We start from the raw sequence: 26,961 nt of genomic DNA on the forward strand, positions 1-26,961 counted from the left end.
CAGGTTGTTAGTCAGCCCGTGAGCAACGACCAGCAGACGGAGGAGGAGGTCTCGGCCTTGATATCAGCTATCTGAATATCTGCAGGCTAAACAGGAAGCTTGGACAAATTAGGTGTGATTGGGTTCAGAGATTGGAGGAGAAGGATTCATCATGCCTTCAAGAGCCTGTTGGACATCTCTTTCTAAAACAATGGGTGTTGATATGGAGAAGGACCTCTCTTTGCAGCTGTACCAGTTCTCTCTCTTCTGTGAAGGCTTTGCACACGATGTTGGAGTGTCTCTGGGAGTCAGTGTCCATGCAGTAAAAGGCTCATTAGTGACGTGATGTTGAGCGAGGAGGCCTGGCTAAGTGCAGGAATCTATGAACCTGTTTGGAGCAGATGAGGCTGATAAACCTCAAATCTGTAGTTACTTTGGGTGTCCGCCTACGAGGATCCCATCATCTGTCCTATGAAGGCCATATATCCTCTGGGAGCAGCGGCCAACTCTTCCATTCTTCCGGTGTAGCCAGCGTTTAGCGATAAGGGACCTGCAGCCAGGACTTCCTCTTCTGTGCGCTGCGTTGTTTACAGTCCGACTGCAAGTTGATCAGTGAGAATGCAGTGGGAGCTGAGAGACGACGTGTAAGAGCGGATCAGCTGCACTTGCATGCACGTATCTTCAGCTGTTGTCTGCTTGTTGGACCTTTTTCCTGTAAACAGCAGAAGACGAGTGAAAAGTTAGCAGACGATACTACTCAGACTACGAACAGGAGCTGGAACGCTTCAGACACCAAAAATCGTGTCACTTGCCTTCAGATTAAAGAGATGAGAGAGATCAGGCGTCCGCTGACTTCTGGCTATGACATGTAAATCTTCTGAGGAGCTAAAAAAACCTTCTGAATGTAGATTCAGCTGCAAAGTAAAGACAGGAAGTCCAAGTGATGGTTAAACTATGTCTGGTGCCATTTTGACAGCGTCACTAGTTTTGGAGCCAAAATGAGTTTTAGATTTGTGTTAACTTTATCTTTAATGAGACGCTAAAGCCCCTTCCACACATGCTCTGCACTCCTGAACATGTTCTGACGTTGTCCGGGTGGGCTGCATGTGTGAACACAAAAAGCCTCCTGCCAGCCTCCCAGTAACATGTCAGGAAGGAGGGGGAGCCGACGTGTGAGTGAATGGATGGTGAGTGATGATCTTTCCAACAGATTAAAATAGAAACATGACAGAATTAGTCACCATATTTCTGTTATTGTTGTCGCACAACCTTATACGTGTGGGCTGTGAGAGCGGCTCTCTCCCACACGTGTAAAGAGAGGCTCTCTCCCACACGTTTAAAGAGAGGCTCTCTCCCACGCGTTTAAAGAGAGGCTCTCTCCCACGCGTTTAAAGAGAGGCTCTCTCCCACGCGTTTAAAGAGAGGCTCTCTCCCACGCCTTTAAAGAGAGGCTCTCTCCCACGCCTTTAAAGAGAGGCTCTCTCCCACGCGTTTAAAGAGAGGCTCTCTCCCACGCGTGTAAAGAGAGGCTCTCTCCCACACGTTTAAAGAGCGGCTCTCTCCCACGCGTTTAAAGAGAGGCTCTCTCCCACACCTTTAAAGAGAGGCTCTCTCCCACGCCTTTAAAGAGAGGCTCTCTCCCACGCCTTTAAAGAGAGGCTCTCTCCCACGCCTTTAAAGAGAGGCTCTCTCCCACACGTTTAAAGAGAGGCTCTCTCCCACACGTGAAAAGAGCAGCTCTCTCCCACGCGTTTAAAGAGAGGCTCTCTCCCACGCCTTTAAAGAGAGGCTCTCTCCCACGCCTTTAAAGAGAGGCTCTCTCCCACACGTTTAAAGAGAGGCTCTCTCCCACACGTGTGAAGAGAGGCTCTCTCCCACACGTGTAAAGAGAGGCTCTCTCCCACGCGTGTGAAGAGAGGCTCTCTCCCACACGTGTAAAGAGAGGCTCTCTCCCACACGTTTGAAGAGAGGCTCTCTCCCACACGTGTGAAGAGCGGCTCTCTCCCACGCGTGTAAAGAGAGGCTCTCTCCCACACGTTTAAAGAGCGGCTCTCTCCCACACGTTTAAAGAGAGGCTCTCTCCCACACGTTTAAAGAGAGGCTCTCTCCCACACGTGTAAAGAGAGGCTCTCTCCCACGCGTTTAAAGAGCGGCTCTCTCCCACATGTTTAAAGAGAGGCTCTCTCCCACACGTGTAAAGAGAGGCTCTCTCCCACACGTGTAAAGAGAGGCTCTCTCCCACACCTTTAAAGAGAGGCTCTCTCCCACGCGTGTAAAGAGAGGCTCTCTCCCACAAGTTTAAAGAGCGGCTCTCTCCCACACCTTTAAAGAGAGGCTCTCTCCCACGCGTGTAAAGAGAGGCTCTCTCCCACAAGTTTAAAGAGCGGCTCTCTCCCACACCTTTAAAGAGAGGCTCTCTCCCACGCGTGTAAAGAGAGGCTCTCTCCCACACCTTTAAAGAGAGGCTCTCTCCCACGCGTGTAAAGAGAGGCTCTCTCCCACACCTTTAAAGAGAGGCTCTCTCCCACGCGTGTAAAGAGAGGCTCTCTCCCACGCGTTTAAAGAGCGGCTCTCTCCCACACGTGTAAAGAGAGGCTCTCTCCCACACCTTTAAAGAGAGGCTCTCTCCCACACGTTTAAAGAGCGGCTCTCTCCCACACGTTTAAAGAGAGGCTCTCTCCCACGCGTTTAAAGAGCGGCTCTCTCCCACACGTTTAAAGAGCGGCTCTCTCCCACACGTTTAAAGAGAGGCTCTCTCCCACACCTTTAAAGAGAGGCTCTCTCCCACATGTGTAAAGTTGTGCGATGACAGTCAGAGACACTTTTCTGCCCGTTTCCGCTCACTTATGTTTCGGCTTTTGTATTTGTGTTTTTGAATTTGCAAAGCGTTTCAGGTGTGGAGTTTGTTTCTCGGCCACATGAAGAAGGAGTTTCAGTCTAATGTGTCACTAACATCAGCAGTTATATCTGAATCAGGCGGCTGTGGAACAGCTTCAGCGTCGTGGGATCAGCATTAATATTGCTGTTGTTAAACTGGAGCGGGGACGTGCAGCTGCACGCCTAATGTTCACAGCAGTCACTGTTTGTTCCAGTTTCTCTGCCAAACTCCTTCTCATGTGATTCCACATCAGACCGTCGCTAATCAAAGGCTAACACAGACCTACGTTTTGCACTGCAAGCTGCATAACGAAGAAAACACTGGTTATCTGTGTTTAAATAAATATATGATCCTAAATGTGGTCAGTGATCAGTAACAGAAGAGAACCTGTCAGTGCAGAAATAAGTCGTATCTTTAAAAGTCTCCATCAAGTATCCACTTTTATTTGATGCTTCTCAACAGCTCGATAAATATCCAGCCAGTGAAAATAAACCGCCGTCACAGCGTCTCCTCCTCTCTGTACCAAGTGCTGTTCAGATCTTATGTCGCTCACTGTGTTGTACGAGCAGTTCATCTGGTGCATCTGGTGTTTGATATAAAAATGTCCACAAACATTTGAAGCAAAAGAAGTGGATTGTTTGAGTGTTTGACGGACATGAGCTCGTCTTCAGTGTCGTTAGTGTTCAGTGGATGTAAAATGCAGAGTCATCAGTTAAAGTTTCTTTTGATAGGAAGTGAAAGATCTGAGTTCATTAAAACAGGAACTCTGAGGACAGAAGTGATCAGTTTGATCCGCTGTTAGAAACCTGACAGGCACACAGACTGTGACACGGTCTCTGAGACACTGCAGTCTGAGCTGCTGTTCACCATTACACAGAGAGGACCCAGGTCACACTTGATGTTATGTTTATGTGTTTAACAGTCACACCCTGCAGCTGATTGTGGCTTGACTTCCTTCCTTTCTCATTACTTCAGAGCAGAAAGCAGCAACAGTCGACCTGAACATCTGTTTGCTTCTTTTGGGGGATTTTGGGCCCAGAGGGCTGATTATGTCTCTCATCTGGCCTGGAAACGCCTCCGCATCTCCCAGGAGGAGGGTGTACAGGTGCGAGTGGGCTGATGGCTGAGCCTGCTGTCATGGTGATCCGGCCCTGATACAAGAGGAAGAAAAAGGATGGATGTTTGGATCTGAAACAGTCCTTACAAGACAAACACAAAAACTCATGGAAAGCCTCAGACAGACGCTGCACGCTCACATTTAGTGTTTGATTCATTTATTCAGGTCTCGTGTTGAATGAGGATCATTTAAGAAAAACTAGCAGCAGAAAAGCTCGAGTGAGAGAGATGTAGGCAGAAATCATGGTCGCTTACAGTCCACAAGTGCCGGACTTACACGAAACGACTCTTCAAGGTGATTGTTTGTTTGTTTGTTTGTTTGTTTGTTTGTTTGTTTGTTTGTTTCGTCCTGATGAATCTCACTCCAGACTCTTTCTCCTTTTAGCTCTGTTTGAGTCTCCACCAAGCAGCAACCTCTGCAGCACAAAAAGGAAGCCAACAGTGATGAGCCAAACCCTGCAGTTCCTCTGGTGTCCACTTGAGGCTGTCTCCAGCAGTGAGTCAGTCCCCATAGAGCCCCATGTTAAACTTTACAGCAGAAATAAACATGTTTACAGCCTGGTACAAAAAACAGTTTGGGTCTCTATAGCTCATTTCTCTCTTCATGACAACTGTACGGGGAGAATCTTTATACAGCTCACCTGTTTACATTATATTAAGGCTTACAGTGATGCAGCATTAGGGGCGTGGCCTCTTTGAGTGACAGCTGGGAGCTGCTAGCTGTCTGCTAGGTGTCCCCTCAGCTAACTCAGTCACTGAACGTAACCTCTGGGCCGTGTTTGTGCTGTTGGAGCCTTTTGGAGATTTGTTCATGTAAATATCAGACAGATAATCTGTGTGTGCGCTTTATTGGACGAACAGAGCGTCCAACACGTCTCACACACTGTTTCTACACTCAGTACTTTATTTAGATGTTAGCACTGATTAGCAGCTATCTGTGTCTGTGCTCACCGTACCTGCTCGTTAGCTCGTTCAGTGTTTGTCATGCAGTGATTCATTAGTGGTGGCCCGTGCAGGGAGGCAGGGTTGTTGTTGACTTTTTCCAATGACTGTATATAGATGGACAACGCGTCTCCATCTGCTCCCATTGTACGTAAGTGATGCCAAAATAGCCCCGTGATAGGCGCTGCCATCTTGCAATAGTGACGTCATATGGAGCCAGAGACCGGGCAGTAGAGATCGGCGAATGAAGCGGCCGTAGCCACGGCAGCGTGTTTAACAGCAGAACAGCTTCTTGTGTTGGTCTGAGGTTAAAGTTCACAGGTATGGAAACTTCAATGACTGTAGTGATTGTTTTAGTTACGTCTCCACTCGAGATCGTCCTCTGTTGCTCTTGTCAACAGAGCTGTCAATCATCATTTTGACAGCATCAAATAACTAATTAAAAATAAACTTGTCAGAAACACTGTGACATAAATCAGCATGCAGGGTTCCTACAGGTTTCTTCAAGTCAAATTCAAGTCTTTTTAAGACCTTTTTAAGACCATTTATATAAAAACTTAATACCTATTTCACAGACCTACCGGCAAAGAATTATTTTTTTAATTTGTTCATTTATTTCTCAAACAAATGTTAAAATGTGGACAAAAAAAAAAGTTTCAGCAGGCCACACAAAAGTTTGACTAACACAGTTCAGTTCTTTTTTAACATTGGTTACATTAGCTAGCTACTTATTCCATGCTGGGAATATGGGGAGTAGAGAGAGTCCTGAACAACAAACAATGAAAATCAACTCAACAATAAATAAAATTAAGATCACAAAGTCAACTCCTAAGCTCTGCACTCATAGAAGCGATCTCTTTATCAAGAAGAGCCAGTTCTGCCACCTTCTCCTTATGGCCTCTCCGCAGGAGGTTGGACCTGGAGATCAGGTCAGCCATCTTGCTCCCTGCCTTCGCTTCAGCTTGCTCAGCCAGCATGTCCGCATCCCTAGCCAGACCCTCAGATACCTCCTGTACGCGTCTCCTCTTCACCTTCAGCTCCTGAAGACAGTCCTCTGCCTCCTTCCTCTTGAGAGCCTGGTCTTTTGCCTCCCTGTTCTTTCTTTCGGTCTCAAGATGGGTACGATACCTTGTCCTTGCTCGTGCTACACTTTCCAGTAGCGGTTTACTGAGTGGAACCTGGGTATCGGGTTGGGAAAAGAGAAGCAGAGTCAGTGACAAACTCAAGAGACCAACTATGTTGATTCTATCAACTTTTAAGTCAACAGCATATTACTAGTCCAGGCAGGGGTCATCTTACCTTGGTAACACCTCCATATTGTATGATGTAGTCACACACCAGCCTCCGTGTGACCACAGTGTCCTCCTGCACGTTATCTGACTCCACCTCTTTATTGATGGAGAATCCACGTTCAACCGTAGCTTGGCCGTGGGAGAGGATGAGCAGCTTCTTGCAGAAGGCCCACAGCTCTGGATAAGGCTCCATGGCACTGCTCAGGAAGATGTCCAGCCTCTTCTGCATGGGAGAAAAGGAGACGAAGTCCTCACTCCGGCTCTCCAAGGACAGGAGACTGTCAAACTGCTGCAGTATGACATCCCCTATGACAAAACAGATGAGAAAAAATACAGAAAAACATTGATAAATCATTGGGCATTGCCAGCAAATTAGATTGAGGATAAATTCATGTGTAGCCTATAATTTGCCTCTCTTATTCCAACCTGCAGAAGTATTAGTTAGCTGTTTGTCCTGGAGAAACCTCTGAACCAGCCCTTTCATGTGATTCCTGCATCTTTCTGGGTCTCTGTACATTACTAACGGATCCAGGCACACCATCTGCCTAACAGTCAGATACTTGAGGGGGCTTTTGTCCTGCACTTTTCTGATGATGTTACACAGTCCCTGCATGCACTCTCTCTTGATCTCTAGCACCCTGAGCTCTGCACCTTTGATTCTCTAGAGAGAGAGAAATTAGCCATGAATATAGAACATGGCTTCAATGACCTGATTCAGCCTAACCACTTGTAAAATGATCTTTTGAAAACATCACACTACCTTAAGGACTGACTCTGCACCTAGACCAATGCTGATGTCTTGTGGGCTGAGCCAGATGGTCTTGTCTGTGACATCCAGTTTGGTCAGCTGCAGGGCAGTGATGTTGTGGAGGACTTCTCTCTTTATGAAGCGTCTGAGTAGACTCTGTCAACAGACAAACACAAAAATGTCTGGTGCGGCACATTAATCACCGACATCAAATTGTCTGATGATGATGCACAATGCATCCACTATTTTTTACTCATCCTAACCACAAACCCCATATTGTCAAAATGTATCAATTGAGCTCAATCATTGGTTATTATAACGTTAAGTAAATTATTACCATCATCAACTCGGTCAGGTCCTTGGGGAGGAATGGGAGCACAGGCTCATCTGTCTGATATTTTTTCAGAAAGGGAGTGAAGGTCCTGGCAAGTGCTGCGTAGAACTGCAATTTGGCCAAGATGAGTGGATCCTTTATGGCTGCTGCAACTGTGTCATAGGATGCTGAGAAAGAGACAGACAGACAGAGAGGAAGGACATTTCAACTTAGCCATATATTACAAAAACTATGACAAGGCCCCACCACCACCAGGGTGAGGAGACAGTCACAGACCTATTCACAGCATTTTAGAAGGGCCTACCTGTTCCAGGGTTCGAGAGTCTCTTTGTTTTCACAGCTTCCATGTACAGGAGAAGTGATGGCCAGACTGCCAGGGCTCTCTCCACAACCGGAAGGTTTTCTACCCAACGATGGGCACAGAAAGATAGGGGGAACACACTGGACTTGGTTACGGTGATGTAATCCTCTCTCCTGGCAGGCACATTGTGAAACAATGTGTGCATTGCTCTCAGCAACTTGTCCAGCTGCCATGCAGTGAACCCACACTTGAATGCGTTGTGTAGCGTGTGTAGGCCACAGCTCCCCACACAAACGAGCTGAACACCTGAAGGTTTCATTGCAAACTTGATATTAGAAACCAAATTCTCTGTAGCACTTTGAAATTGTTTATTCAATGTACAGTGCTCTACAAATAAAATGCATTTTTATAATTACTAATGGATAACATACACACTCACCCACACACACACAGTAATAGCAATATAAACTCCTCACCTCCGTACTGCTCAGCTTGATCTTTCTGGAAAAGGTCAAAGAGTTTCCAATTCACACTGGGCCCATCCATTGAAATGGACACCAAGTCCCTGAGGTTCAGTTTGTCCATACATTCCTGAAAAAAGGGCTGCATTTGATTACTCAAGATAAGAGGGCTAGATGAGCAGCACATATTGTTAAGGGAAGTACCTAATTGGTCATGTGACATTGCTTTTACAGGACGATGTATGCCCAAAAAATGATATCAATATAAATTAAGAAACATTTACAGTAAAAAAGGTTATGCTTACTTTGAGATGTGACAGCAGGTCTTGTGCAGTGGAATGTCCCATAAACTGGGAGCCCAGATATCTGGACTGAACCTGTCCCTCGTCCCAGAAGCGGACATGCACATCCAGCTGTTTGTTTTTTGTAGTCTCGTTGAGGCTCTCATCAAACATCAGAACGAACGGCGATTTGTTGACTTTGGACACCAGTTCCTCTTTGATATGAACAGCTAAACCAAACGTGGCTATGTACGCCGTTTTGTCGGGACCACAAGTAAAGGTTGTAGCTATATCGGAATCGGGGAACATGTACTTGAAAAGCTCTGACATACCCTCATTTCCATTGTAGGACTGGTGTTTGGCGATGGTGTTAAGCGTCCACAACACCTCTGCTTTCATCGTTGGTGTGGACCCAAAAGCTGCGCGCAGATCCACTCTAGTTGCGGTCGTAGCTGGAGGGGCTGTAGCGCTAGCAGCTAGCTGGTTTACGTTAGCTGCTTCAGGCACATTAACAGCTAGCTGGCTAACGTTAGCAGGTTGAAATACTCCGGCGATGGAAGGAGTTTGATACTTCCCTTTGGTTGATTTGATGTGCTTGGACGACTTGGCATGAGACTCTAAAGCCTTCATGCCCATGGTACCAAGCTGAATGTTTTTTTTGCATACAGTGCAAAAAGCCTGGAATACATTGTTGTCCACCGGTTTTAACCAGTGACAAAATGCTTGCATTTCTTGCCACGCTTCGTTAAATTTACATTTCCCCGTAACCTAAACATGAAATGGGTTTTCGCGCTTCTGCTTGGCTTGTTGCTTGTGGTCCGTGTCTGTGTGGTGGCGCGTGCTGTCGCAAAGTGACGTGTTCGGACCCGGAGCAGTTGCGTTCTCAATTATTGGTTCCGCCACTCTTTATTTAGGCTACGTTATTTAATCAAAATAATAGTGGTTGACAAACGAAACTTTTGAGGAGAATGCGATACGGAGAAGTTACATATTGCACAAGTTTTAAGACCCATATATAAAAATTCAAGACATTTTCAAGTCTTTTTAAGGTATTATTTCCAAATTCATAAATTCAATGCTTTTAAGACTTTTTAAGACCCCGCGGGAACCCTGAGCATGTTAAGAACTAACTATAATGACAGAAACCATGTTGGAGAAAAATGTATTTGACGTGTATTTTGATTTTATAGTTTGACTCATGTCCCATCTGTTAACATGGAGGAGGCGGGCTTTATGAGCTATACTGCAGCCAGTCAGCAGGGGGCGCCCGAAATGTTGTGGCTTCACTTTTAGGGAGCTGTCATGTCGTCCATCTTTTTATACAGTCTGTGGCTTTTACCAGCAGAGAAGACGAAGTGGTGAGACGGCCGGTTCTTTAAATGCTCATCCAGCTCATCACAGGATAGTAAAGGTTCACAGAGCTCTGTTTCCAAATGAGCAAATACAGTTCATAATATCATCTACACAAATTCACTCGGTCGGCGTCGTGTTTGCATTTCTCAGATAACGACACCAGAGTGTGTCTGCATTCTCAAGATAAGACGTCTCCTCAAACTGACGGAAAACATGCAGAGAACTTAAATGTTCATTATAATGTGAGGAAACAACAGACTGAGGAACAAAGAGTCTTTCTGTGCTGCTTAGAGACTGCTGGTCAAAGTACAGAATGCTTTGGCATCAGGCCAGGGGAATACCACAGTAAAATATAAAAACAGAAGGAAGTATCAGGTTTCACCATGTCTGCCTTCAAAATAAAAGCCTGCTGCTTTGTTCAAAGGTTTAAATAGTTAACGTGATATCTAATCGTCAGGTCTTCACAGTGTTTCATACAAACACTTCATTATGCAGCATTTCAAACTGTAGATCTGAAACTATCAACTCTTTGATTTTAAACACACATCATGTTAAATCCTCGTCCTCGCCTGCACTTCATCATCACTTTATTATTTCACCTGTAGCTGTATAAGCCGAACACTGACACTGCACTGCAGCTCACTTTGATATATATTAGAAACATTTATATATTGAGTAAAGTCTTTCACTTCCCTCTTGTGTTGCTGTACTTCCTGCGTTTGTGTGTTTAGTGTGACGCCTCCTGATGTTCTCTTTGTGCCTCTTTCAGTCTCTCACCGTGTTTCTGGATCTTGTAACTTTTCTTTTGGCAGTTTATTTGTGACCTGCTCCTCTCAGACGCTCCAACAGTAAGCCTTTTGTTTCTTTAATTTATCTTTAAATCTGCTGTCGGTCCTCTCAAACACATACCTGACAGTCTGAAGTCCTTGTGTTGGACATGACAGACGACAGAGACGTTTATATGTGCAGCTCACACAGTTAGTAAATCCGGTCTGTAAAACACACACCACTCTGTGAACGGTTGAAGGTGTTGTGGTTGTGTAGGAGGTGTGACAAACCACAAACCACATGTTGGTGCCAGGTCTGAAGAAGAACAAACAGGGGAACATCTGAATCACCTCCTCTGCACTTCTCACCTGAACGTTTCCATGCATCACCTCTCGTCTCGTTTAGAAGAAGCTTGAACTCGGTTTCTTCTCTGAGCCTGTTGTCCTGAGCTTCACTTAGCTTATGAGGAGCTGAATGTATGACACCATTTAAAACCTGAAATGTGTTCAGCAAGAGTTTCACTAAAGCAGAAATGTGTCTGACACAGTGAGTCAATGTGCTGAAGTTAACAGATCAGTGTCACCATGAGCCTGAAGTAAAGAAAGGAACTCATGTCGGACATAACAGAGACATTTTGGATCTCTTGTGACTCCTGGTGTCTCCTGTCTCCATTTGGCCGTATAGCATTGTGCTAATAAAACCGTCTAGAATATATCTGGTTATTATTAATACTGTATATCGTCTGAGCTGTGTTCTTTGTGGAGACCAGATTGAGTTTTAACCCTCCTTGTGAGGACCTTTCTGCTGTCTGACCCTCGGAGTGTTCAGGTCTAATAATAATAATAATAATAATAATAATGGTAATAATTTACTTCATTATTTCAACATCTCTCATACATTAAGTGCAGCTCAACTGTTTCACAGTCGGATAATTAAATAAGTGCAATAACCGCGCGTGCAGCCTGCTACAGTAGCTCCTGCTCGTTTTCCTGAATGTCACCCCGGGGATTAATAAAGTATTTCGGATTCGGATTAATTACGGTCAGTGCTTCACATGAAAATAGAAGGAATGAACATAATGTTTTGCCCCGTCTGGGGGGGGGCAAGACAACATGAAAAAATCCCATTGCCCTCAAGTCCCAAGCAGCAGAGGTAAATGATCTAACCTGAGAAAGGAACGAAACCAAAGCACAAACTCTAACCTCCCAAACTAACAGAACAGGAGAGAACAAGGTTAAATAAACCGGCAATTCACCCCGAGCTCCACTAACAGAAAACTATCTGCGTACATGCTCTAAACAAAGCATTGTGAGGCCGGTTGACAGAGGAGGGAGATGGGTTTGCCCCATTGGGCTGCAGCGTTGCCATCCAGGTGATTATAGCCTATCAGCTGCTGGAGCTGGAAGTCAATCCACCAATCTCCCCCTGCGACGGGCACACACCTGTTTACATAGAAACACAGACACATCCAACACAGACAGTTTGAGCAAAGTAAACAGGACAGGCAGCAAATTACAGCCTACAATAAATAAAGGAGAGAGCCTAACAATAATAATAATAATAATGATGAGAAGAAGAAGAAGATGTAAAGTAAAGCCCACATGATATAAAAATAAACCACACGACATGCACAACATGAGGAAAATAAAACAAGAAAGAGGAACGAGGAACCACTGCAGTCATGTGAGGATCTGACTGGTTATTCAAACCTCTGAGTTCTTTGTCTGATGTTGTTTCTTTTAACTTGAACTAAAGTGTTTGTGAGGACAGCCTGAAGTCTTCACCTCCCTGCAGCAGACCGGGAGGAGGCTGTGTGTGCTGTGGAACAAATATATGTGGGTTAATGGAGCTGTAAGTGTCTCAATGATTCCTCCTGTTTCTCAGAAATCACTTTAATCAGGGACGTACAGACCTGAGTGTTGTCCTCTCCACTGTAATGAGTCAAAGCACACAGACCTCTGTGTGAAGGTGGATCACGTGTTTACTTCACTGACCATCAGAGAGCAAACAGGCTGACCACCATCTGTTATATTCATGCACTGCTGACAGCTACATTTACATCAACATGATAATTATAGTAGATCATTATATCTGCTGGACACAGGACTTAAATGTAACGTGAGTACAGAAGGTTTTATTGGGCTGAAAAACTAAACTGTCTCCTGCAGTCAGCCTCCATGTGACAAGGTGCCTGTCACTCTTTGTCTTATATTTAACTGGAACAGACAAACAAAGTGGAAGTTTTATTTATTCGATACGATTGTTCTGAGATTTGCAGCTTTCCTTTATATCATCAAAGTGTGTTGATGGTGAATCTTCTGTGTTCTCTGTGAGGTGATGAAGGGTCCTGAGATGATTCATGTGGTAGAAACACATTTATAATATATGTGTTGGAATTAACTGTTACTACTTTTTTTTTTTGTTGGTGATTTGTTATTAAATTTATTATTTCTTTAGAGGACCTTTGAGAGTGACACAACTATTTGTTTTATTTTTTTTAGCACTAATGACACATTAGGCTTCATGTACATATTATTGCTTCCATTAAACCAGTGGTTCTCAAACTTTTTCTGTCAAGCCCCCCCTTGGAGAAAAAAAATGTCCAGCCCCCCCCCCCCCCCCAAAAAATATCGCAAATGGGTGAAGTTAAACTTTTATTGACAGAAAGTCAAGATCGTGACCGTTCTTTTCACTTTTCTCTGAGTAATTTGCTGTGCAAAAAAACCCAACTATTTCAATTGCTCCATCAGACTTTTTCCAAATAGAAATATAATAAAATGTGCAATAACTTTTTCAGAACAATAACAATAAAGTTCAATCAGCGCTTAAAAAAAAACAGTGTTTCCGCTACATGCATTTTGCTGTGGCGGCCCTGAAACAGTGACAGGAGTCACAGGACATCAATCACACGTGAACTCATGGCAACCAAATAAACAACAGCGGGGCCAGTTTACTCCTCAGTGTTCTAACGGGTAAAAGAGGGTCCGACATCGGACGCTCTCTGTCCGCACACAATCATATGCAGTTCTGTTACGCAATCTAATCTAAACAATCATATTGTGTATCTCCGTATGTCTCTACTGTAAATGCATTGATTGTCGCTGTTTATAAAGCTTATAAAAAGGTGCAGATGTCATTTGGTAACAATCGATCGCTCGTTTTGATCGCTACTTCATTAATAACGACCCTCGTGCACACGCGGCTCACGTGCTGTTTTGAATTGCGAGAGAAAATATTTAACTTTTGTAACTTCATTAAACAGACGGCGGATGAGGGTAGTCAACAAAGCAGACAGAGAGACAGACAGATAGAGGGGGCGGGGCCAGCAGCTGTGCAGAGAGCAGAGGTACAGGTGTGTTGGGGGAGTGAAGGAAAGCAAAGTGATCAGATTAAAGTAGATTGTGAATTAAAACTTAATACAGTGAAGAAAAGAGAACAATTAGAGTGTTGAAGTCTACATGTGATGTGCTTCTCACAGAAATCATTGACATATGCGAGGACAACGCGTTTGTGTACTGTGCCACCTGAAAATAAGTCCGGGTTGTCCTACGTCAAAACATAGTTCCGCCTGCTACATTTTCCAAACGTTGGCGGGCCCCCCATGTTATTCCACCGCGCCCCACAGTTTGAGAATCACTGCATTAAACGGCGTTTCTTTAATGAGTTTTCCCGCTTCAGTTTAACTGACGAATAGAAAAAGTACAGAAGGAGTGCTTTGATTGTCCGGCTTTTATTGTGAAGGGACTTAAAAACGAAAGCCACTCCTGCGTCAGCCTCCGTCTAACAAGGTGCGTACTCGTCTTTTTCTTTCCACATATTCTTTTAAATAGAATCACAGTAAATATAAAACTCTGTTGAAGTCAGTAGTTGTTGTTTTACAGCTGAAACTCGAACAGTCTGACGCTCTCATGTTCACTAAGTTCTGTTCCGGAACATGAACGGTCCTGAAGCCTTCTATATTATGTTAGGAGGACGTCGTGTTATTTTATATTAAACACGCCATAAGGCTATATGTTTACATGTACTGCGACAGTATCAGTTTATGTGACAAGATATCTGGAATGAGTCCGGGTCTAAATAAGAAAAGTATTCAGATCGCTGCTGTGAGTCATTTCTGTCTCAGGGTGTGGAAACAAAATGTCCGGCGCAGAGCTGAAGTGGAAACAGGGACACTCTGAAAAGATCTGAAAGTTTGAAACGGTACAAAGGTGTTTGTTGGCTCCTGAATGATGACTGATGTTAGATTAATGAGGGATTAAGTATTATCAAGTTGTGAAACGTTTAAATTCTTCAGTGCAGAACTGTTTCAGTTTCAGATCAGACATTTTAAAGGAGTTTGTTCTGCGCTCTGTCACGTGATACGACAAAGGAATCATACCGCGAAATGAAGAATAACTCAGACAAGACATGGCAGAGTTTAAGGGAAAAGTCTGCACACAAAAATAATCCCCGTCTGACAGCCCACATGTCAATCATCCTACAGTTCTTCCTGTAAATGTAAAATCTTAATGTCAGACACAGGAAAGGAGCGGAGGTAGAGAGGAGCGGAGGTAGAGAGGAGAGGAGGTAGAGAGGAGAGCAGGTAGAGAGGAGGTAGAGAGGAGAGCAGGTAGAGAGGAGAGGAGGTAGAGAGGAGAGCAGGTAGAGAGGAGAGCAGGTAGAGAAGAGAGGAGGTAGAGAGGAGAGGAGGTAGAGAGGAGAGCAGGTAGAGAGGAGAGGAGGTAGAGAGGAGAGCAGGTAGAGAGGAGAGGAGGTAGAGAGGAGAGCAGGTAGAGAGGAGAGGAGGTAGAGAGGAGAGCAGGTAGAGAGGAGAGGAGGTAGAGAGGAGCGGAGGTAGAGAGGAGAGCAGGTAGAGAGGAGAGGAGGTAGAGAGGAGAGCAGGTAGAGAGGAGGTAGAGAGGAGAGCAGGTAGAGAGGAGAGCAGGTAGAGAGGAGAGGAGGTAGAGAGGAGAGCAGGTAGAGAGGAGGTAGAGAGGAGAGCAGGTAGAGAGGAGAGCAGGTAGAGAGGAGCGGAGGTAGAGAGGAGAGCAGGTAGAGAGGAGAGCAGGTAGAGAGGAGCGGATGTTCACAGCGGCTCAGCTCTGAGGACTCTGGATCTTCTGCAGAGGGTCAGAGCTGAAACTCTGGGTTAATCCTGAGGGCTGCTTTCCACCTGTCTGATGATAGAGAGGTATTTGAACTCCTAATGTTGTATGAGTCTGTTTCAGCTGAGCACACCTGTTCCATGTTCTACCTGACAGTCTCTCTGTGTGGTTCAATATTAAACTGAACTCGTGCTCAAACACTGTCAGTCTAAAACAAACGTGTTACAGTCATGATAAGAGACGTCAGTGTAACAGGCCTAGAGTCATTATTTCAGTGTGAACAGGTGTAATTATTGATTCTGTTTTCTAAAGGTCAGGGTTCAAATCTTCTGCACCTGTTCAGGAGAAATGTAAAGGTGCCTCGTGGCCCTGTCTCTTATGAGGTCAGGTGTGTCAGAAGTGATGTGACCTTTATAAGGCTCCGCCTCCAGCTCTACATCCTGCTCATTAACAGAGATCATCTCTGAAACAGGTAGAAATGATAAAGAACTCGTCAGCAGCGTGAAGTGCTTCTTCAGCTGGGGTCATACCTGTGATGTCTTTGAACAGCCTCCTGGTGTCTCCTCCAGGCCTCCTGCAGCTCCACCTGAAGCTCTTCATGAACTCATGCTCTCAGTTTTGTGAGGGTGAACTCTGCGGTGAGGATTTGTGGAAAGATGAAGGAGCTCGTGAGAGGATTCATGTGGTAGAAACAGTTTGGATGTGAAGGAGTTCTTTTTAAAGAGCTGTGATCTGTTAGTAAATGAAACCATGCTCAGAGGGGGGACGTCTCTTTGTTGGACCTGCTGACCTCTCATGTGACTGTGAGCACAAACCAGACCTCTGTTTGTAAGTCTCCACAAATCCATGAGGTTAAAAACACTGAGACCAGTTAATGAACTGGTTCCAGTGAGGAGTGAAAGACTTCCTGGACACATCAGTGTGTCCTCGTTCCCTCCTCCCTCCTCTCTGTTTGTCCTCTGTCACACATTTAAGAGACTCTTCATCCGTCGAGGCGGATCCAGTTAATATTTACTTTGAACTTTGATCACAGAAATTAAATCTGTTTGATGATGCAGCTTTGGGTCAAAGTTCATCGCTCTATAAAAACAGGAGCTCAAAGTGCTGTGAACCAGTTGTGCACCTGGTCGTGTGTGGACTCTTTAAACTGGTTTAAAATCTGGTTTTTCAGCACAAACCTGAGTTAGGTTTGTCATCATGATGAAGAGAGCTGATGATCATCTGTTTCCTGAAGGCTTCCTGAAACCTCTGCATGGATGTTTCCTCTGTTTCCAGATGATCGACGTCTCCCTTCATCCGAACTCTCCGTGTGATGACGTCTTCAGTCCATGAAAACTGTGATCCTGACGAGACGACGATGTTCAGAGGGAAACCAGCATCAGCTGCATCACTGCTGGTAAGATTACTAATTATTAAAGTCAGTTTGTTTATTTTTCTTTTCCATCTAAAGTTCAAAGAAAGTAAAACACAGAAATGAACTGAAGAACTGAAGGTGTTTTTCATCAACACACTGAGGGATGAGCAGCTCATTGTCTCTCACCTGCAAAGGTGTAATGATGACAGTTTCTAACTTTAATGTAGAATAGAGCTGAGCTGATATTTGAACTGTACTGGACGTGTTTCTGTACATTTAATGACCATTTGACTGTCTGGGTGTCTGCACAGGTTCAACACAGACACTAAGTTCAGTCTGATGTCTGTCCAGGTGTTTGATTTTCTTGTTTCACTGACACAAACTCTCTCTCCTCTCCTCGTCTCCGGTGTGAGAGTGGCGCGGGTTTTGAATTGTTTCTGTCTCTGGTTTTTCACCTGTATTTTCCTCTGTTTTCTAACTGCATGATCAGGTAAGCCTCTTTACTAGTATTTTTGAGTGTTTGACGGTGAGAGACAGGTCGTTGTTTGGTTTCCCTCGTGTTTTCGGGAGGAATGGCGTCCGCCGAGACGCCACCTCCGTCAATCCGGCAGGGAGTGCGGATAGTCCCGCCGGATAGTCCCGCCGGACAGTAATGTGACGGTGGAGGAGGTTTTGTTGGCTGTTGGTGAGCAGGTAGGTCATGATAAGCTGTATATAAAGGGGTGGTTGTGTTTCTAAAAGATGAGCCTCTGGTGTACCAGCTGATTGAGAGTGTTTGTGAGGGACTTGTATGTGCAGGTTTCCCCGCTGTCTGTTCCCTCCACGCGGATCACCGTATCAGGTGTTCCGCCGTTCATTCCCAACGAGCTGCTGGAGAACGAGCTCCGCAGGTTTGGGAAGTTTGCAAGCGGCTTTAAAACTGTGAGTTTAGGATGTAAAGATCCTAAACTGAAGCACGTGCAGTCCCTGAGGCGGCAGGTGTTTATGGGTAATTATACGAAAACGTGCCATTTACCATCCCTAATTCAAACTTTTCCTTCTTTTCTTTTTCTGAAGTTAAGCACTTTATTTGAACATGTACAATTTTCACATTTTCTTTATTTGCTCTTATTTTGAAATGCAGCCCTACTTTTATTTAGTAAATGAGAGAACATTATACATATTGGCAGTCATACATATATGTTCAGTTCTGTGTTACATGACAATAAAAATTGTCAAAAGGTTTTTGAATTGTACTGAATTCATTTGATTTGACTGAGGTATTTATTACATGCAGATGTGGATACAACTACTAGGCTACTTAGATATATATCACACTAAATAGTTAGCCATCATGATCTTCTGGACCTTTACTTCAAGAAATGTTCTCGAACTGGACCTCTTTAAATTTTAGTTGAATACCCCTGGCATAGAAGATGATGAAAAATGATGATGATACTGTATGTATATATGTATGTAAATGTATTCCAATTGTTTTATTCAAAACAGGATATTGAAATTACATCACAAATAAATGATGTATTGAACATGGCCTTACCAGAAGAAACAAAAGCCTAATATTATATCTGCTGTGCCTCTTAACGCAGCAGTGAACCTCTGCAACGAGCGACAGCGGAACAACCTCCCTGTCAACAATCTTGGGAACTGAACTGTAGCTGAATGCAGTGACAAACGGCAGAGGAATCCACACCTTTCCTAGATGGATATGAGATTTTCAGAACTTTCTCACACCTGTGTAATTCAAACCCTTACCCTCACCCGATCACTTCCTGTTTGCCTACTCAACAAGTTTTGACCAGATGTCTCTCTTTATTTCTACGTGCCGTGCTGTCACTCTAACAGGAGCAGGAATCAGCCTCAAAATGTCATCAAACATATTACTATACTGTCATCGCGGGCTGGCCAGAAAAATCTATTCTGGCCAACACGGTGCATGCACTTCACTTGGGCATAGCCTTCATCTTTTGCCATGATGATTCCTGGGTAGAGCTCCTTATCATATGTCAGGACACACCATTCGCCGATGATTTCATCATTATTCCAGTCGATCTCCTGGGGTCCCTGAGGTTCTTCTGTCAGATGCTCCTCTGACTGGGTTGGTTGCTTCAGGTTCCTCAGCCTGGATCATTTGAGGGTCCTCTGACAGTGGAGGGAAGATGAAGTGCCGAGTGCTGAAACATGTGCAGGACAGGTTCTTCAATGTGGCACACAGACAGCTCACATCCCTGGAGATCAAGTGGCCTTTTCTGTTGGTAACCACCTGATGTATTCGCATTGTCCCTGGGACCCATGGGATGTTTACTGGCATGTTGCGGTATGCATCCACAATGTCATTAGTTTCCACATAGAAGAGCTTCACTGTGGTACCAGTTGTCAGTAGCGCTCGGTAGAGTGTGGCAGCATCAGGGATGTCATGCCCTTGACTCATAACCTCTCTTTCCTCTAACTCTAACCTTGAGGGCCCTGGTGCTGGCTCTGGCTCTGGCTCTGGACTTAGAGGGGGCGTCATGCACTGATCTGTGGTTGCTGCACTTGCTGCTTTGGCTGTTCTGCATTTCACTTGTGCTGCTCTCTCTTTCATTTGGTTCACTAACAGACAGCTTTTTCCCTGTGTCTCTGTCCTTTCTCCACTTTTCCTTCTCTTTCCCTAAATATGCTTTTCGTCTCTCAGGACCAGCATCTCTACGTTGTCTGTATCTGTGTTGTTTTTCAGCTGCAGAAAGAGGCATCCTAACAAAATCGTATAAAACACATAAATCACTTTATTGTTAACACTAACCTATTTCATGTAGTAAGTTATAATAATAAAAATAATAATGCATTTGATTTATAAAGCACAAAAAGATAGATCAGTATAGGTCAGTAACCTCAACCAATTGTAGCCCGCCTATCAGTAGAATAAAAAGAAAAACATGATATTTAGGTATGAAACCTGCAAAAACATGTAAATTATGTAAATACTATTGGAAAGAAAAGTATGTTTTCATGTACACACAAAAGCATATACTTTCGTCAACCCTGTTACCCTAGAATGGTAACAGGTGTTGATTAAAAATGTTATTGGCAGCCATTACTAGCCATGTGCTAAATGTCATGACACCACATGGTGTGCATTCATGAGAGGCTTAAATGTTGTTATATATGTACATTTAAAATTTCAAACAAATAACTTTTTAAAGTATGCTTTTGTGGTAACAGGGCTGACGCAATGAGCGTGTCCCCCCCTGTCAGACATTAAATAACTCAAACAAAAATCATTAAAAAAAGAGGACACTCACTTGTCTTTTCACAATCAACTTCATTAATTCATCATAAGCAGATGATTTCACTTTTCCACTTTTCAACTGGAATGATGCAACTTTCGGAACAGTCCATTATCTCTGAAGGGGTGTTTTCATTGAAAGTAACAGGGTTGACAACAACCCAGGGACCCGAGTAAATAGTTGTTTTTCAACATTTAACACATATTAAGAATAAAACCCATTCTTTAGTAATGAAACAACACTTGAGGCTTTATATAACTTTAAGTTTTTATATGATAGTTTGACTTTTTTGGCCTTAATAGCTAGTAAAGGTAGAAAAATCATACTGTGGGACAGGCCATTTTTACATTTCTTGCAAGACACTTTGTACAAAAAAGGGTTTAAAACTCTAAAAACAAAAGAAAAAAACCTTTAATTAGTTTTCATGTTACTGGTCTTATCAAGGAAACTAAACTATATATATATATATATATATATATATTATTTATTGTTTATTCAGATTTACAGTGCAGTTTTGTTGGAGGGACACAAAATGGCAAGTTTTCGTATAACCACCCTTATGTTCCTGGACTCGCCTACACAGAGTCTGGAGGTGTCATTCAGAGTGAAGCACGGTGACGGGTCTTACATGGTGTATGCGAGCTCAGGGCACATGAAGTGTTTTGAATGTGGAGATGTGGGGCATAAGCGCTTTGCCTGTCCGCATAGACAACAGGGGGCGGCTGGCGCTGCCGGTGACGCGGCGGCCGTGCCCGCGCACGGTTCCGCGTCTGTGGCTGGTGGACCTACAGTGAGCACGGCGGCGGATTGCGCTGTGAGGGATGTCACAGACCGAAACGCTGGTTTGAAGTCTGACAGTAACAGCTTGGAGAGGGAGAGTCAGAGTGAGCCTGAAGCGCAGCAGGCACCTGTAGCTGCAGTAAACCTGAGCAGCTCTCAGTCTGCAGCTGCTGAAGGAAACCATCAAAATGTTGAGGAAGCAGCTTCGTCCAGTTTCACCGGTGAAGGTGTGACTGTTAGTGAAGGACAGGCAGTGTGCAGTCAGGCATCGTGTGAAGGAGAGGACATGGAGGAGGATTATGACTCAGACAATACTGAAACATCCAACAGGAGCACTGACTTATATTCTTTACAAGAAATAAACCAGTTTATGGATGAAACATTCAAGAAATCAGTGAAAGTGAGCGACTATTTCACAGACACAGACAAGTTCATCAGATCAGTCAGCACTCTAAAGAGACAGGTTGGTTTTGACCTCCTGGATGAAAAGAAACGCTTCAGGTTAAAAAAACACATCACAACTCTGAGAAAAGCGAGCGGTGAAACTGTCCGGAAAAATAAGAAGTAAAAATGATCATCACGAGGTGTCCTCCTCTTTCCACTGTTCTTTGCTGTTTTCTGTCGATCTGCTTCTCCTGTCTCACTTCTCTATGCGTAGCCTTAAATAGGGTCTTTGAATATCAATGGTGGGAGAGACAGACACAAGAGAGCGCTCATATCTGAAGTCTCTAATCACAAAAGGATTGATGTGTTGTTTTTACAGGAAACACAGTAATCCTTCTGATGAGACGGACTGGGCTTTATGGTGGGAGGGTTCCTGTAAGCTTAGCCACAGAACAAACTTTAGTGCAGGGGTGGCTGTTCTGTTTGGAGCCTCTGCTAATGCTAATGTGTCGTCATGTGCTGAAGTGGTGCAGGGCCGGCTGCTGGTGGTCAGGGCAGAGATAGGCGGCTCTGTGTTCTGCTTTGTCAACATTTATGCTCCTAATGTTGGAGCAGAAAGAGTAGCTTTTTACAACCTGCTACAAAATGAGCTGATGTCCTACGATCAGGACCAGATCATCATCGGGGGGGATTTTAACTGTACCTTAGATTTTACTGTAGACAGAAGAGGTGAGGAACCCCACCCACCATCCTCCCAGGCTCTTCGTTCTGTCATCTCTCATTCAGATCTGTTAGACACCTTCAGAGTCAAACTACACATGGGTCAGGGTCAGCAACAGCAGGGTGTGTGCAGCCAGACTGGATCAGATCTACGTTTCAAAAACTCTCAGCCCTAAATTGCTTCACTGTAACATCAGTCCGGTCGGTTTCACAGACCACCATTTTGTCTGCGTAGAATTAATAACCTCACCAGGTGAAAGGGTTAATTCCTCCTGGCATTTCAACAACAAACTCCTACATGACAGTATTTTCTGCCAAAGCTTTGAGGTTTTCTGGAAACAGTGGCAAATAAAAAAAGCAGACTTTGGTTCCCTGAAGTCGTGGTGGGAGGTTGGTAAAGCCCAGATCCGTGTGTTCTGTCAACAATACACCTCTCACTCTTCTGCTCGGTTAAAAGCAGCAGTTAAAGACCTTGAGACCAAAATCAAGACCATTGAGGAGGGCTTACATCAGAGCCCAGGTGCCACCATGGGCCCTCTGCTGCAGGAGAAGAGGATGGAGTTGAGCTCCCTCCTGCAGGAGAGGGTAAAGGGAGCCCTGGTCCGGTCTCGCTTCCTTCAGCTTAAGGACATGGATGCCCCAAGCTCTTTCTTTTTTGACTTGGAGAGATCGGCGGCACAGAGGAAGCTGATGTCCTGCCTGAAGCTTCCAGGGGGCAGAGTTACAACCAATCCAGCTGAGATGAGGAGCCATGCCATGGGTTTCTACGCGGATCTCTTTGGAGCTGAGAACTGTAGCTTGGAGTGCCGTGAGGAGCTCCTGGAGGGTCTTCCTCAGCTCAGCAAGGAGGAAACGGCTGCTCTGGACTGTGAGCTGACTCTGGAGGAGCTAACTGTTGCTGTGAATCAGATGGCTTCAGGTCGAGCCCCTGGGATAGACGGGTTACCTGCTGACTTTTTTAAAAGGTTCTGGAAAATTCTTGGATCTGATCTTCACAGTGTTTTGTTGGAGTGTTTGAGGCAAAAGGAAGGGCAACGTCAGCACGGGTGAACTGGGCAAAGAGCGAGGCTCTGCTGGTTGGACAGTGGATGGATCAGGTGGTGCCCAGTCTGCCTGGAGGACTTGAGTGGGGGAGGGAGGGGCTGAAGGTGCTGGGGGTTTTTTTGGGCACTGAGGGCTTTCAAAAAAAGAACTGGGAGGGAGTTAAGGAGAAGGTGTGCGCTCGGTTGTCTAAATGGAAATGGTTGCTGCCGCAGTTGTCGTATAGGGGAAGAGTTCTGGTCGCCAATAACTTGGTCGCCTCGACGCTTTGGCACAGACTCGTCCCTCTGACTCCACCTAGAGGCCTGATGGAGGACATACAGAGGGTCATCCTGGACTTCTTCTGGTCTGGAAAACACTGGGTTCAGGCAGCAGCCCTTTATCTGCCAGTGGCTGAGGGTGGGCAGGGACTTGTTAACATCCCATCAAAAATCGCCTCGTTTAGACTCTGGACAACACAAAGACTGCTCTACAACTGTGGCCCAAGCTGGCTGGACACAGCTCGACTGCTGCTGAGGAGAGCTGGGCGCTGGGGTTACGACAAGCAGCTTTTCCTGTTGCAGCCTGAGGATGTGGACCTCACTGGACTGACCCCTTTCTACAGCTCAGTACTGCAGGCGTGGCAAGTTTTAAAGACCACACGTGCCACAGAGGAGACTCCAGGAGTGAGTCTGAGAGAGGCTGGCTGCACCAAACTGGGCCACTTAATGAGGCTGACGGCTACGTCCGTGGAAGCACTAAGAGACAGGAGCAACATCACCTCCACACGACTGATCAACAGAGTGGTGGAGGAGGTCTGCACTGCTCTGCCACACCATCTAAGGGCTTTTGCAAAGAACCAGACTCTGTGGTACCAGTGGACTGAGGGGTGCGAGTACAGTTTTCCCTCTCTGTCTGTTACCCCAGCAATGGGGGGCTGGCAAGAGGGGGGAGGGCAGCTGCTGTCCCTTACAACTCCTTACCCAGTCAAGTTTCAGGATGTGGAGAAAAGGGCAGTTTACCAGCTCTGTGTGAAGGTCCTGAATGTCCGGTCTCTGTCAGGGATGAAGGAGTCGAGGTGGACTGAGTTCTTTGGCCCAGACGTTTCCCCGAAAGGCAGCTGGCGGTCCCTGTACAAGCTGCCCGTTGAGAAGCGGACAGCAGACCTCCAATGGAGGGTTGTACACGGGGCAATAGCTACGAACAGATACAGAGTGCACATTGATCCTGGGGTGGGAGAGGAGTGTCTGTTTTGTTCCCAGGTTGAAACTCTTGTTCATTTGTTTGTTGAGTGTCCCAGACCGTCACGTTTATTTGTGCTGTTGCTGGTAGTGTGGAGCCGGTACCGGTTCTGGAGGGACTTTTAAAGGCCAGACTGAGGGTTGAACATGCCTATGCCTCTATGATGGACGATGTGCAGGCTTTCACTCGTGTGTGGGCTGTAGGGGGAGTTTGTGCTCCGTGGGAGAGCACGGAGAGCTCACTGTGAATATTTGATTTGAGAAATTATCGGCTTGTTTTTTTGTTGCATGTGTTGTTGAGGGTTTTGTTGCTTTTTCTAGGAATGTGAAAATGTGACAGTGATGGGTTTTCTCCTGTCAACGGTAAATAAAGGGACTTTCAAAACCTAAACCTCTTCTCTCCTCTCCTCTCCTCTCCTCTCCTCTCCTCTCCTCTCCTCTCCTCTCCTCTCGTCTCGTCTCGTCTCGTCTCGTCTCGTCTCTTCTCTTCTCTTCTCTTCTCTTCTCTTCTCTTCTCTTCTCTTCTCTCCACAGATGCTCGTGCTGAATGTCTTCAGAGGTCATGCTCTCACATGTGATCAATCTGAGTATGAGATAGGATTTAGATGCTGTCCTAAGTGTCCTCCTGGTAAGATCCATATATATATATATATTAGGGCTGTCAATCGATTAAAATATTGAATCGCGATTAATCGCAAATTAATGGCACATTTTTTACCTGTTGTAAATGTACCTTAAAGAGATATATTTTAACTGTTTAATCCTCTTATCAACATGGGAATGGACAAATATGCTTCCTGTATGTAAATGCATGTTTATTATTGTTGTAACCAATGACTGTATATAAAGATGGACGACGAGTCTCCATCTGCTCCCATTGTACGAAATTGATGCCAAAATAGCCCCTGTGATAGGCGCTGCCATCTTGCGATGGTGACGTCATACAGAGCCAGAGTCTGCGCAGTAGAGATCGGCGAGTGAAGCGGCCGTAGCCACTTCCGCTAACCCAAACACACACTTAACTTACCGAAACAAACAGCAAGGATCCCGCACGCCGGCGTGTTTAACAGCAGAACAGCTTCTTGTGTTGGTCTGAGGTTAAAGTTCACAGGTATGGAAACTTCAATGACTGTAGTGATTGTTTTAAAAATGTATTGGCCGTGTATTTAGATTTTATAGTCTGACTCATGTCCCATCTGTTAACATGGAGGAGGCGGGCTTTATGAGCTATACTGCAGACAGGCAGCAGGGGGCGACAGAGAGGGTTTGGCTTCACTTTGAGGGAGCTGTCATGTCGGCCATCTTTTTATACAGTCTGTGGTCTAACCCAGTTACTCCCTTGTCTTTAGCGTTCGGCCAAACTTGTTGCATCTCCTGGTTAGTATTTGTACGGCGCAGCGCTCTGGACACCCCTAGACCGGCGATCGAACCACGTCATATACATTACTTGACAAATGTTGCAGAGTTGGCCGGTGACCGTGACAATATAGATGCTTAAGAAGAAAAAAAACTTAAAAATGTATCTGTTTTTTTTAACAGGAAGTCGAGTTAAAACAGATTGTATCACAAAGTCCAGTCACACCTCCTGTCTGCCCTGCACTGAGGGAACCTTCATGAACCAGCCTACTGACAGTATGCAGTGCTTCAGCTGTAGAGACTGTGATGCAGGTACTTTTCTGATAATATAATATAATATAATATAACATAATAATAATAGTATTTCTAAAACCTGAGTGGAACACTAACCTGCTCTACATCCTTACCTTCCTTATAGATGTAGCCTTACCTTATATAGAAGAGAAGATATCTGCCAGGTGTGTTTGGCTGATGGGTCGAGTAGGTCCATAATAACCTCTGTTTGTGTGCTGACAGGTTCTGGTGTGAGGATAAAGACGTCATGTAACCAAACATCAAACACAGTTTGTGAACCACTGGAAGGATTTTACTGCACAGTCTCTGCAGAGGACAGCTGTGCAGCAGCACGGAGACACAAGAGCTGCAGACCAGGACAATACATCAGTCAGAAAGGTGAGTTTAACTTTAGTTTTTGATAAGACCGTCAGTTAATCTTCATTTCTCAGACATATTTTTATCTCAGTGTGAAACAGCAGATTGCTTTAAACACCACGATAACCAGGAGCTCCCACAGTGTCGCTGTTGAGAAGAACATCCAGAGGCACAAATCAGACTTCATCAAACTTTGAATTCTCTGTTGGAACCAAAAGGCCCCATTTAGTCACTGACTCCAGTCTTTATGCTAAGCTAGGCTAACCAGCGCTGCAAACGTCAACAAAGCAAACACACACTGTTCCCCAGACTGTGAACTTTCCCTGTTAGCTGATATGTTTCAGGTTGAACAGTGTGTGATGTTTCAAACATGCTCCTGCCTGAGCTCAGAACAGTGGAAGGTGATTGTGTGACTGAAGCAGGAGAAGCTGAATCTCAGTCAGTGTCCTCCATAAAATACATGATGAGTTCATGTTTCTCAGATCAGTTCTGTGTCAGTTATCTTTCAAAGAAAACTTCTTCTGCTCTCTGGTGTTGACGACTGTCACAGAAAGAGTTCTGATATTCTCACATTTTTAGATCCTCTGGTATAAAACTGGACACACTGATATGATTATATTAAAACATTCATGAGACAAAATCTCATTTTAATAAA

General features: G+C 44.9%; 1 protein-coding gene across 1 annotated transcript in view; it reads left to right on the plus strand.

The window, feature by feature from the left end:
* Positions 1–26,961, plus strand: part of LOC138590361 (tumor necrosis factor receptor superfamily member 14-like) — a 129,908-nt gene that overhangs the window by 67,319 nt on the left and 35,628 nt on the right. Inside the window, exons 6-7 of the mRNA XM_069660979.1 lie at positions 24,877–24,927; positions 26,172–26,327. Of these exons, the coding sequence (XP_069517080.1) occupies positions 24,877–24,927; positions 26,172–26,327 (207 nt within the window). The remainder of the gene's footprint in view (positions 1–24,876; positions 24,928–26,171; positions 26,328–26,961) is intronic.

Source organism: Semicossyphus pulcher, unplaced genomic scaffold (genome assembly GCF_022749685.1).
Source record: "Semicossyphus pulcher isolate SPU_LCO1_2020_fin unplaced genomic scaffold, fSemPul1.0.p SCAF_13, whole genome shotgun sequence".
Taxonomy (NCBI): domain Eukaryota; kingdom Metazoa; phylum Chordata; class Actinopteri; order Labriformes; family Labridae; genus Semicossyphus; species Semicossyphus pulcher.